The sequence below is a fragment of the Crotalus tigris genome, unplaced genomic scaffold (assembly GCF_016545835.1).
Source record: "Crotalus tigris isolate CLP2741 ecotype Arizona unplaced genomic scaffold, ASM1654583v1 scf7180000018053.2689490, whole genome shotgun sequence".
Taxonomy (NCBI): Eukaryota; Metazoa; Chordata; class Lepidosauria; order Squamata; family Viperidae; genus Crotalus; species Crotalus tigris.
In genome coordinates, this window is record NW_024096796.1 from 651,806 (window position 1) to 666,195 (window position 14,390).

General features: G+C 36.1%; 1 protein-coding gene across 3 annotated transcripts in view; it reads left to right on the top strand.

Annotated features, from left to right (window-relative positions):
• Nucleotides 1-14,390, top strand: part of INPP5D (inositol polyphosphate-5-phosphatase D) — an 83,339-nt gene that overhangs the window by 42,979 nt on the left and 25,970 nt on the right. For all 3 annotated transcript variants that reach the window (XM_039347107.1, XM_039347108.1, XM_039347109.1), the window contains 5 exons: nucleotides 31-154; nucleotides 5,236-5,342; nucleotides 6,287-6,389; nucleotides 8,014-8,210; nucleotides 10,646-10,763. In XM_039347107.1, coding sequence (XP_039203041.1) covers nucleotides 31-154; nucleotides 5,236-5,342; nucleotides 6,287-6,389; nucleotides 8,014-8,210; nucleotides 10,646-10,763 — 649 coding nt within the window. The remainder of the gene's footprint in view (nucleotides 1-30; nucleotides 155-5,235; nucleotides 5,343-6,286; nucleotides 6,390-8,013; nucleotides 8,211-10,645; nucleotides 10,764-14,390) is intronic.

Genomic DNA, 14,390 nt, shown 5'->3' on the forward strand with positions numbered 1-14,390 from the left:
TATGTATAAATAACATTTCTTCTGTTATAGGTGAAAGCAGATTGTCTTGGGATTTCTTCCAAGATTCATCTTAAAGTTGATGTTGAGATGGGAAAACTTTTTATTAAGAAAGCTAAGGATGGTCCTGAAGATAAGTTCTATAACCACAAAAAAAGTGAGTGGGTGGATCACTTGCCCCATTTGCATTTATTCAGCACTTTTGCTGACCTGGGAACAACGATACTATTTGAGGAATTACATTTTTTTTCAGGTTTGCTTTAGACATAAATGTTGAATATGCAAATATATGACTGCAGAGGTTACACTGTAACTTCCTAATACTTTTATAGTGAACACATTCAGATAGTATTTTGATTGAGCAATGGACACAGGCATGCACACTTGAAAGTGAAATTTCAAGTGAAGTAAGTGCCTTAGCAGTTCAAAAAGAAGTCTGCTTTCATTATAAATGGTTGTTACATTTTGTGCCTTCAAAAGAGAGAAGATTGGTGATTTTGATTGGTGATGATAATTTTCTTTCAGTAATCAGACTAAAACTGCAGGTGATAAAGAAATAAACTTATTGTGGCATTATCTAAGAACTAGCTCTAAAGAGAAATGTAGGTTACTTCTTACTTCTGATTGCTGTTCCATCATAGAATCATAGGAAGGAGCAGGGCTTTTTTCTTACAGAATGCCTAGAACGGAGTTCCGGCACCTTTTTGGGATGGAACCTTGTAGGGTAGCCAAGGTGGGTTGTATGACGTGTGTGAGTTCCGGCACCTTTTTTTTTTTTTTTAGAAAAAAAGCACTAGGAAGGAGGTAGAATCTACAGTATTCTAAATCTTGGTAAAAAGAAATAATATGGTACAACAGGGAGACTAAAGTTAGTTCTTAATTCCTACTTCTCTATTTTATTTAAAGGTTGAAATGAAACATGAGAATAATATGGATTCTCTGAATAAGTGTATCGTGAACTATGAAGAACTTTAGAGGAACTGATATGGAGCAATCAGTTTGTGACATGAACATATAATTTAAAGTGCTCTAACAACCAAAGCAGTATCTAAATTCTTATTTTATGTTCAGCTGTTCATTTTATTCCTGGTTTGATAGACATATATGTTTATATTATGGAGTTTTAAAATTTCCCTAGTAGGTGTTGGAGAGCAACTGTCCCAGTCAGGAGGAGGGATCAAATGGGGAATTAGCATGCTTTGAAGGTGATCACCCAGTATTTTGCTACTCTGTGTCAAATGTAGATTTTCTCTCTTTGCTGGTGCAAGCAAGGCAGTCCATTAGGACTGCTGTATTTCGTTCTATCTTATACAAATGCCTCAGTTGCAAATGGTGGCGTGTATTCTGGCAAGTATGCCTTGCCCATGCCTTGGCTATTTTCTACTGGTGTAATGAGCTGCCTGCTGAGAAACGACATGTCCTTCTCCCATCAGTGCAAATAGTAAAATAATGAAAAGCCATTTTTTTCTTTGTTTAGCAGGTTCAGCAGAGAAAGGCCATTTCTTTATTGCCTCCACAAAAGTTATGCCTAGAGAAGGGGGAAATGGTGATACTGGCTTTCCTGGTTTGGCTAAAAAGGGAAAAGAGGATGGGGGAATCCCCCAACCAGGAACTGTGTTGCTGCAATCCAGAGAGAACACTTGGTCATCTTTATGGCCAAAGTTGGGATGTACATTTTTAATCATGATTAAATTTTATTCTGTAGCTGTGATTATAAAGCAAAAGATTTTTCAACTGAATGAACACTGTAGAAGAGTTAGGCTGGCAATGATGGGAACAGCCTTTTCTAGCCTGGTGTTTGGCACTTATAGATCCTCTTCAGCCTGATTTTGGCTTGGCTTTGAAACAGAAAGTGCTTTGATTGCCCTGTGAAATGACCTTTGATAAGAAAAAAAATAGAAAGGTATATGCCTCTTGGTTCTTTGAGATCTTTCAGCTTAATACTATCAATCATGGTCTCATTTTATTTATTTAAGTAACTGTTCAAAAAGAACAGAAACAAAAGAAAAAGCAGAAAAAAGCCAAATAATAAAAAGAAAATTGAAAGAAGATTTATAAGCAATATAAGATGAAATAAAAATTTCAACGTAGCACCAAATTAGTTCTGCTTAACTCTATCACTCTGGACTGAGTTAGGTGACTGTTTGTCACTGGTCATGTAAAAGCTGAACCACTCTGCTCTCCTTTCTGCAGTAGGTAATATAGTATCAGAGTAATTGACACAGAGTGAAAAAAGGTGTTTCCAGAAAGTGATAATGGGGGATTATAGTTCTGCTTTGTGGTATTTGCTCAGAACTCAATTTTAGTCCCAATGTTACTTTATATTTTACATGGAACCTCTTGAGATAAAGACCCAGGATTGTATTGCCATTAATAAGCAGATGAGTTATTTTGGATCACCTTTTATTTTTATTTTCCAGTTTTGTTTGCATTTTATGTTTTAATTGTTATTTTTCTGAAGTTTTAGATTTATCTTAGTAACTGTCTAATCTTTCCAGAACATTGATTATTGCACAAATTATAAATGGAATAAATAAGAGTTAGCAAAACTACTGGAATTCTCAGTTACAAAACCAACAGCTAAGAACTTGTTAGCATTCAGTATAATAACTCCACAAGCCTGGAGAGGACTTACATAAATAGAACATTTGGAGTGGTCCAAAGCTTACTGAGGGTGCATATGGACTTTTTAAATAAAACAAAAAATTTGGAAGTTGAAATAAGTAATTGAGAATCCATTTTCCCTCAACTGATAGTTGAAAAGCGATCATGTACCAAGGTTGTTTAAACAAAACACTGAATTGGTCTGGATAATAAAGCACAAAGTAGAAGTGTTACTATCTTTAAGGCATTTTTGAAGGGAGGCAAATATGCAGTTTTGAGATATTTCATTAATATATTGATTCCATTTTTACCATTAATTCAAACTAGGGTCTGCCAGCAGAAAAAACAAATCAAGAATATATATATAGGTTCCCTTAGTGTTTTCATAAACAATACTTCATTTAATTGTTCTCAATTTGATTACCTTTAATTCATATGCATTTCAACACTGAACATTTCTGTCTACCATTTTATACTTTATTTACAATATTCCCATGTGATGCTTCCCAGAGCAAAAGACGCTTTAAAGCAGCTTTTCTCACTCTTGGGACCTAAGATGCTGCTCTTCCTTCCTCAGTACCAAAAGCCTTTCTTCCAGAGGAGAGCTGCAATACAAGTTTGTTGCTGTATTGATCGAGTGATTTGTATGGCCTCACAAGACATTAGGCAGTGAACAAAATTTTAAAAAGTGAAAACAATTGAAATAATATAAGAATTAAAATACATGTCAACTGAGATCTTTTATGGTCACCAAAACCACTGAATTATGATTCAGAATAATAGATTCTGAAACCATTTACACTTTTATACAGGATGGCCTAGCCTGAAAAGAGGTTTATTTTCAGTATTTGCACATCTTTCATCTTCGCAGCTGCTTAAGGAGAAGAGATTCCAGAGATTTCCTTAGGAAGCTGAACAGAAATTGGATGAAATCCAGATCTGGGTTTTACAGTATCTTTTAATTTATGTAGGATGTAACATTATCAATCTTCACTACACATATGCTTTATATCTGCTATGTTTTACAACTCTTACTCAATATAGATTCATTAATTAAAATATGAATCATATAATAGGAGGAAAAATTGAAAACTTCAGGCCTTTGTATGTAATGCTATTATTTTAGAACAGTAGCATTTCAGCATTGTAGCATACTACATATCTCTTGATGAGGGAAGATAATAGGCACTTTTAGTACACAAATGGACAATCCAACTTGTATAAAGTATTCTGGAGTATAACTAAGAATCCAACATACAATACTTAATATTATTACAATCAGTAAGCATTCCCCTGCCTGTAACTTCTTTTTATCTGATCTGGGTAATAGTGCAATATGTTTAGTTCAGTCTTTTTTTAAATCTATTTTAGCAATCGTGATTGTTGTAGCAATCCTACAAGTAGAATTGCTATTAAAGTTTGTAAACTTTTATTTCTTTCAAAGTGATAAGTTGCCCTGGCAACTTGTCAGTTGTCTAGTCATCTACAAAAGATAACAGTGTGTTGTCTATATCTAAGGCTGTCTAACTTTACATTTTTCCTTTCCACCTTTTCCACTTTTCCATCAAAATGATTTTTTCCACGTATGTAATATACAGACTATGCATGGTACTTTAGCAGCAACTGATGCATTGGGGGTTGGGGTCTGTGTACAGAAAATCCCCACTCAGTTATACTTGCCTGTCACATGGTAACCTGTGTAGGAAAAAATACTGATAAGTGGATTGTTTGGCAGGGACAGGCTGAGCCAGATGTGGGCAAATCTCTTTTGATTTAGTGGGAAATCCCCAGCACCAGATCCACAAGGATGATGGGACAGTTGCCTGGGCAACTTAAGTTGATCCACACTAAACTGTTAAAGAGGCAGAGACTAGGAACCAGAAGTAGGAATATAGCATTTTTATGCTGGCATACTTTCTGTTGCTTCCTAAACTGTAGAAAAGCACTTTAAACCAGTTGTCTCAATGTACCCAAATCTAAGTCAACCACTCTGAGCTCTGTCACTGATTACGGCCTCTCTACCCATTTTTCAATCAGCAACATATTAAGCTCTACAAATACAGTATCTTGCTCTAATAAATGATATGTTTAACATTTATCTTGGGATGCAAAATGGAGAATTATTGCATGCAAGTTATTTTACTATTGAGAAATAGTAAAGTTGTCAGATGGCTGTTTTGCTATGTCCCTACTAGCATGGTTCTCTTCTAATGTGAATTGTTCCTTTAATTGGAGTTTAGATTTGAGTTTAGTTTCTGCTGGTTGTAAAAAATGCATATTAGTAACTTTCCTATTCATTAATGCTGACTTCTGTGACAATCTCATATCTTTGTATGAAATGGTGAATTGATACTGTTTGTGTAAGATATATGACTCATTCAAGAGTTCTCCTAATTAGGCAATCTCACAGTTTAATGAACAGAAATTATTCCAGCATTCAAATGAGGCTTCAAAACTACAATAGATTTGCACCTGAGGCTTAGTTCTGAGTCGCTGTCAATTTTTAAAATGCCTCTCATAGTGCAGTAGGATTGGATTGTGCAACTCAAGTTCTAAGAGGAGAGACATATTATTAGCATGGACTCTTTCAGTTTCAAAATTTCTAAGATTGACTTAGTTTTTGCTTCTGTTTAGTCCTACAGCTCATCAAGTCTCAGAAGTTTCCTAACAAGCTGGTCATTGTACTGGAGACAGAAAAAGAAAAAGCACAAAGGAAAGAATATGTCTTTGCTGACTCTAAGGTAAAAGGCTTATATAGGCTTATATAGCCCAAGATAAGGTAACAAGAGCTCTTATCTCATTGTGATGTCAGTGAATTGGCAATCTTATCTGTAACATGTGCCTTTGCATATATATAATAAGGTTGCACATTTGTGCTGGGGCTCTACAGTATTCTACCAGAACATCAGCTAATATGGAAGCATTTGCATGTCTTAAAAACTCCCTATTGCAGATATTTTATCCATCAAGATCAGCTCTCTACACTGTCTTAGGAAAGGAACTATTCATACTCATGGTATGGAGATCTGAACAGGTTTAAGGTATTCCAACTTTATAGCATCCCAGTATGACTGACATCATAGGCTTCTGATTGGGCTGTACTTCAACTATTATTTTAAAAAAGTGCTTGCTCATAATATATTCCATCTCTCTCTCTCTCTTTCTGTGTTTATGCCCACTCAAAACAGAAAATCTGAACACATTTTTTTTTCTTATTTTGTTATCCATGGAAAGAAACTCCAAGTACATTCGGAGAATATTTCATCAATAGAATAATACCATAAAAATAATACCATCTCAATACCTGTTCTGTTCATGAATGCAAGAAACTAATTTGGATTCAAATTCTAATAGATTAAACACAACAAAATCAAAAGTTTTATCTCAGCAGTTTACTAAAATTCTTTGAACAGCTATCATACCATAAAACTAACTATAAAGGAAGGATTTGAACCTATCTAAACATTTCTGTGTTTAGCATTTTCCCCAGCTTCTAAATAATTAAAAATAGTCTTAACTATCAATTGAAATGTTATCAAATCAAAGAGATCATTTACAAGTTGCTACTCTTCTGGACACATGTCATTGTGAAAGCATTTTTTTCAGCTTACATGTAACAAATGAAGGGGATCTGAATTAGTTATATTTCTTTTTTCTTTTGTTTTTTTACTCTTCTATTTTTCAGAAAAGAGAAGGCTTCTGCCAACTTCTACAGCAAATGAAGAACAAGCATTCTGAACAACCAGAACCTGACATGATCACCGTCTTCATTGGGACCTGGAATATGGGTATAAATTTCAATTCAAATTTACGTCCTAGCCTTTTCTATTCAAATTACTGTCCTATCAAAAAAGAGGAAAATCAGAGATAGGACAGGTCTCTGTCAGATTTTCTGCACATTATAACTATCAACTTGTAATAACATCAGATGTGTAAAAAAAAATCTGGTCTACTTTATTGTCTGCCTTAGTACAATAAATATTTGAATCTGGCAAGCTTATTAGAGATTCTTTTTAAAAAAAACAAAAATTTTCTATTTATATATATATAAAATGGTTCCTGACATAACTGAGCCTTTCTATTAATCTTCTCCTATTTTATGTAGATATTAATATAAATTGCCAGAAAATATTTTCTGTAATTCACACTGCATTCCTCTGATAATGTACTATTCCCTAATGTAGCTTCTTTTTCCAGTGTCAATAACACAATGCTGTTCTTTAGAGAATAGCATATTTTCTTTTCAGAAGTGTGTGCCTATGCATGTTTGTGGATATTTTTGAATGGGAAAGGACAAAAGCTATCTAGACTTTTTTTGTTGTTAACATTTGTGTTGGTGTGGAATCTTCTGAAAGCAGAATGCTCAAATCTGCTTATAATATTGATAAAAATTATTTCCTACAACCCTATCACAGATTTTCCAGCTACTCTCACTGTTATATTGCCCAACTGTTTTAAGATTAATGTACTGTAACATATAGATGATCCCTTACTCTTCTTTTGCATGGCAGAATAATCAGAGCTAATTCACAGCCTTGTGGGCTTCTTTCCTCCGATTTGTTCCTGATTTGTTTTAAAATTGGATAGCAAAATAAAATAAACTGCAAATTTTATACAAGCTGGTTGATTCTCCTCCCTTTGCCATTTATTTAATTATGAAACTATCTGTTGAGAAATGCAAGGGTACCCTGTTCAACAGCAATAAAGGTAGAATAAGGCAATAAATAAATACTTCCATATATGGTTATGTCCATAATCAAATGGGATTCTACATATCATATATTTCTTTAGGTGGATGTGAAAATAGCAATCGCAACAGCACTTAGACTTATATACTGCTTCACAATGCTTTACAACCCTCTCTAAGTGGTTTATAGAGTCAGCATATTACCTCCAGCAATCTGGGTCCTCATTTTACTGACCTCGGAAGAATGGAAGGCTGAATCAACCTTGAGCTGGGGAGAATTGAACATTTTAACCACTGTACCACCACAGCTCATAATGCAGTGTTCGTTCTAGTTTTAATACCTGAATATTATCAAATAGGACTATAATAAGTTTTTTTAGAGGAAAGTTGGGGAATATAATTTATGGTCCTCTTGCCTCATTTTGCAGTTTTTTGTAGTTCTGTTTTTAGTTACTTTTTAAGGCCCCCAAACTGGTTGATAGTTTTAATGCAACTCACTTTATTAAATATAATAAACGGGAGGTCTCAGTTGCATAGATTTTTCATTCATATCCCTCCATAGTCTACCACGCATTCTGTGATATTCAGAGGAAAAAAAGCATATGGCTTAAAAGTGAACCAGTACTAGCGTCAAAGAAGATTGTCCAACCCTAATAAAGACTGAGCTAGATTCATTATTATAGTAGTTTCTTATGCTCATTTTGGTTTGGGATTTGCTAATCAAGGTGATGCTCCTCCACCAAAGAAGATCAGTTCCTGGTTTCTCTCCAAGGGACAGGGTAAGACCCGTGATGAGACAGCTGACTATATTCCACATGACATCTATGTGATTGGAACACAGGAAGACTCCTTGGGGGAAAAAGAATGGCAAGAGATTCTAAGGCATTCCTTACAGGAGATTACCACTATCAGCTTCAAAGTGGTAAGAATTTTTATTAATGTTTAAAATTATGGTTGGGGAGTAGATTGTTCTATTATTTCACGCAAACAACAATCATTACCTCCAAAATTCATCTGTATTTGCTTTTTTGAAATGATACATTAGATGTTCCTAAAGACCACTAGATATAGTGATAAAATCCTCAAATCAAGCTCAACATGTGACTTCATGGACATATAGTTTCCTTGCCAAGGAAACCGTAAAGGATCTGGATGGAGCAAAATAAGCTCCACCTGAGCTAGTTCCAAAATGGACTCACTATTCATCAGCAAATATTTGAGCAATCCAGTAACATTAGTCCTGATAGTTACTAAGGATGGAGTTATAATCCATTGAAAGACTTAATTCATGATCTAGGATCCTGCTGACCCTTGGGTCATGCTACAACAGCAGGTGAAAGTCATGGCCTTGGAGTCCTTTGGCTAGCTTCAGCTGGAGCACCAGTTAAAAATCACTTGAATCAACATGATCTGGTGACAGTAATTCATGACCATCACCTCTAAGGTATGTAACATGCTGTGGAGTTACCTGTGGAAATGATTCCAAAGCTGCAACTGGTGTAAAATGCAGTTGCAAGATTGCTAACAGGTTAATCTTAACAAGTGTAGAATGATATGATTTTTAAGTCACTGAACTGATTACCAATAGATTTCCAGTCTTTACTCAATGTTCTTTAAAACCCCTTTTAGAGTAACCCTGGATTACATCAGATAATAACTTGCTTAGAGCCCATTTATCTGGTATGGATAGAGAGAGAGAGAGCCTGTTAAAGTCCTCCATTGTTGTGAAGTACCTTGTATAGGGTATGGAACAGGTGACAGGCCTTCTCAGTGGTGACCCCCACTTTGGAAAAACACATATTTATCCCTGGATATGGTGGTTCCAATTCTCCTTGGCTTTCAGAAAGAAGTGAAAAGTATTCTATTATATCATACTTTGTATTTTGTTGTGTTTGGGTGGTTATCATTAAGATTTATCACTATTGAAATGTAATTCCCTGAGCCTGGGAATTAGAAATCTATCTTATAAACAGATAGCTAGCTCCCATTAAATCAAGAGAATCAAAGGCATTAAAGATGACTTCCCTTAATAGACTCACTGATTAAAAGAGAACTTAGCAATTATCATTGCTATTATTGATTGTCTTGAGTAATTTGATTTGAGAACTATTGTTCAGTGCCCAAAGACCATATGGACCACTAAGGCAACCAATAAACAAACAATATGGAAGAAAATTCCCATTGTTGCTTCTGGGTTGCTTTCAGATCATAAATATATCAATTTATTTTGATCATTAACCACACAAAGTAAATGCAAGAGTAGATCTACAGATGAAACTAAGGTTAAAAGAAATCATAGAAGGCAATTATAAAATAATTTTAACTAAAAGAAATTTCAGTTGAAATACATCGAAAAATAGAGAGCCACCAGACTAGAAACCAGGAGACTGAATTCTAGGCTCATCTTAGGCAGAAAGCTATTGGAAGGACCTTGAACCAATCACTCTCACTTAGTCTAGGGAGCAGGCTATGGCAAATCACTTCTGAAAAATCTTGCTAAGAAAACTGCAGGGACTTGTCCAGACAATCACCAGGAATCAAAAATTGACTTTTACTAAATATATACAATATGCTTTGTTTTTCAAGATTAATGAAGTGCCTAATTAAATTTTCCAACTTCATATACCTCAAATTGCCTAGTTAGATAATAGCACCTAACCAACTCTGCCTGTTTTTAATACAGGTAGTCCTTGACTGATAACCACAATTGAGCCCAAAATTTCTGTTGCTAAGGGAAACAGTTGTTAAATTAATTTTTGCCCCATTTTATGTCCTGTCTTGCCACAGATCACTGCATTTGTTAAGTTAGTAACATGGTTGTTAAGTAAATCTGGCTTCCCCATTGACTTTGCTTGTCAGAAGGCTGCAAAAGGTGATCACGTGGCCCTGGAACAATGTGACCGTCATAAATATGAGCCAATTACTGAGCATTTGAATTTTGATCACATGCAATGGTAATAAGTCACTTTCTTCAGTACCATTGTAACTTTGAATGATCACTAAATGAAATATTGTAAATCAAGGACTACCTGTACACAAATAGCAAAATAGTATGCAGTAGTATGATAAAATTGCTTTTATCATTCAGCTAAAATTTTAGTTAAAACATGGCTCCATTATCATAGTGGGACTATGTACTGGGATTCATTCCACAATTCTTAAATGAAAAATATTTATATTTCAGCATTTTGCTTCTGTTCAGTACATTGTTTCTGTACGTAATTGGTTCTCATTAGAATTCTGATCTCAAGAATATTGTAAAAACTCAATATATGTTGCTGGAAAATGGTTATGTATAGGTCCCTAGTTATTGTAATCCAGATACCTAGATTTAATTTTACTTTTTTAAAAAATTAGATAGCAACCCATACTCTCTGGAACATCAGGACTGTTGTACTGGCAAAACCTGAACATGAACATCGCATAAGCCACCTCTGCATTGATACTGTGAAGACTGGAATTGCAAACAGGCTGGGTAAGATTTGGGCAGACACCCAAAAAGGCATTTTAAATTGCTATTTTTCAGATGTTGGCTCTCCTATTCTATAAAATAAACTAGAACAAAGTTTTTTAATATATAGGTCTCTAGTTATTTACTTATGAAATTGCAAACAAATAAATGTTTATTCATTTATTCAATTTATATGGTCAACCATTTTCGTCTCACTGGGTGGCTAACAGTTCATTAAAAAAATAAAAACACAAATCCAATTTAAAAGCTAAAGCCACTAAAGAATACACAAAGTGCCAAGGCCTACAAAAAACATGGTATCATACAGTCTGATTCAACTAAGTTTATGGCCCCAGCACCTGGAGGAAGAATCATGTGTTTAAAGTATTTCTACTATTGGGGCCATTCAAATTGCAGGGGAAACACTGTTTTGAACAGCAGTTGCCGTAACAAAGAAGGCACAACAAAAGGATCTGAAGCTTGTCTGAAGTATGCCAGATCTAATGAGAGGAGCAGAGAAAATTGGAGATTGGTGATCTGGTAGATAATTGCATGCAATGGAAGATTTTATAAGTGACAACCAGCACCGTGAATTGCACCCATGAGATGGGTCCAGTACATCTCATGGAGTTATGGTATTTTAAGATTATACTGCATTGTGCATCAAACTGCCTTTTCTGCTTCATTCCAAGCCTTCCAGTTTAGGAATATACTCAAATTAGCACATAGTGTTGTGCAAACAACCCACATATTGTGAACCAACTCTACTGATAGAAGGGGACCCCAAAGCCCATAATTACTTAATCTTGCTAGGGTTATGCTGAAGCCTTACCTACAGCTTCTAAGTATCAAAAAAGAACATCAATAGCATAACTTGGTTGATCAGGAACAGAGATTTATAATTATGTACCATCAGTACTGATTATACTTTATCCCATGAGGTCAACCGATTATCTCACCTAGTGATTTCATGTAGATCAGCGGTTCTCAACCTGTGGGTCGCGACCCCATTTGGGGTCAAATGACCATTTCACGGGGGTCGCCAAACAACGCGATCCGCCATTTTTTTCGTCAGCCGGCACATGGGGTGGTGCTGCGCATGCACGCCGCGCAGGGGGCGGCACCGCACATGCGCACAGTGCAGGGGGCGGCACCACACATGTGCACATGCAGGGGGTGGTGCAGGAGCCGCCACCGCGCATGTGCGCTGCACAGGGGGCGCATGGGGGCGCCACGCATGCGTGTCACGCAGGGGGGGCGCCGCGCATGCGTGCCACGCAGGGGGCGGCACCGCGCATGCGCGCCGCCTGCTTATGACCGGGGTCACCATATAAAAAGGTTGAGAACCACTGATGTAGATGTTTAACATAGCTGGAAGAGAACAGAGTCTAAACCACTTTACAAAGACAAGCCTTGAGCTAGATCTCTCCCTACCACTAGTACTACTGGAACCAGCCTCTAAGTAGGAGAAAAATCACTGCGTAATGGTACTACCCATTATCAATCCACTAAATCAGGCTTTTCAATCGATTGTACACGTACCATTTGTGGTATATTAACTAGTAGCAGGTGGTACACAGCCCTGCCTAGCCAAGTGTAGTGGGGGAGGGAAAGAGCCAGTGCAGGCAACGACTTACTGTGAGAGAATCCTCTGGAGCTGCAAAGTGGCTGGGGCGAGGCAAAGGCCCAGGCTCATTTCTGGCTCACCCTCCCCCATGAGAAAGGAGGAGGAGCAGGTGGGGCGGAGACAAGAGAGGCTATAAAAGGAGGCAGTTTGGGTGGGAGAGAGAGAAAGAAAAAAAGAAGCAGCCTTGGGAGGAGGTGGAGTCAGCTGTACCGAAGGGGAAAGAGGAGGTTGGGGGAGAGGGGAGAGGAGATCAAGCAGGCCAGAGATTGAGCAGATCTACAACTTCTGTGGCAGCCACCTGTGCTGGCAGCAACAAACAGACAAGAAATGCAGCAGAGGAGGGTAGCATCAGCTGGAAAGGTTAAAAAGCTCTGCACTAAATTGTCCTTAAAAGACAATTTTACTAAAGACGAGGACAATATTGGTTATCTCCATAAAAACTGGAACTAGATTTGGAATATCTTTATTAAACTGGGTATTCAACAAATGAGCCAGTTCAGTTGGAAGTTATCATTAACATACTTTTAAAAATATTTTATACTACAAAAATAAACCAAAGTTCTATACAGGAATATCTTTTGTAATTCAGTCTTTAGTGATAGAGCAACTCAAGCTCATAACACTATATTTTTGGATATATTTTTGGATTCAAGGAATCTCATACTGACATAGAGTTCCATTTATCCTGCTGATCAGATTCATTCATGGAAAATTCCATGGTTAGAAAACTGCTGCTGGAGTTTTCCTTGTGTCCCTGTTAATAGAACCCATAAGGCTTTTAGACAAAATATTATTATAAGAGATGTCGGGCCCCAAGAGCTAAGAAAGACATGTAGAATTACTTCTGAACAGTTTCTTCTATTATTTGTCACCTATAGACAGAAATTTTGCAAAACTAAGCAAGTATTTGCATAATTAAAGATATATACTGAGAATTGCTAGGTCAGAACCTTCTTAACTCTCTTTCTCCCAACAAACTACCTAAGTTTTGCTGTCTCATTGCCTTCTGGAATGGAGCCCCTCCTTTCTGAGAGTCCATTCCATCACATCAGGAATTGGGGCTGATGTAAATTAGTGTTGGATTTTAAGACTCACTAACTGCTCTAAATTGTGAAGATGGCCCTAAACCAGGCAATTGAGCTGTTCTGTCTGTACACTTCAATCTAAGTCTTCCCAGTTGACCCGTCCTCATGATCTATCCATCACATTGGTTCTTCATATAACCTGAGCTAAGTTATGATTATAACTTTAATTCTTTGCTTCTGAAAATCTAAAAAAAAACATGATGTGCTTCATTTTAAAATGTCTTATTTTAATAAAAAAAATATTAACCAGATGCAGAAATTAAAAATAAGTAGAAAAAGTAAAAAAAATTGAATTAAAAAAGCATAATAGAAGAAAAAGATATAAAACAAAAAGTTCAATCCTTAAATAGCAAGCTAAATGTTGACTACAAGGGGGAATACTAAATCAGGCTCTCTAAAACATCAGTAGAAAATTAATTAATTTGCAAGTTTCCCATATATACCTTTTTGCAACTAAAATAGGATATAAGTGCCTATGAAGATACTATTTGGGATACAATAATAAAATAATAAAAAAATCTGTTTATGGTTCCCATAGCAATTGGTGAGATGTGGAGTTGTTTTCCTAATTACAATTTTCCATGGAACTCCGTTGATGCCACTCTGGTAGATTTTTTTAGATGCATTTTTTAATGAAATATATCTACCCAAGGTTTATAAATGGTATGCTATATACATACAGTACATACATATATACATATTACATAATATTCTAATTATTAGAAAAACAGGAGGGCTTTGGAAGGACAGTAGATAATATATAATGTATACATGAGCCAAGACATAATGGGGCAGGGGGAATGAAGCAACCAACCAAAAACTTCATAGGGGTCAACACTAGTTGTCATATTAAGGTTTGCTTCATAGAAGTGCTTCCACAAATCATTACAATCAACAATTGTCTTTAAGTTGAATGATAAATTATATCATTTATGCCTG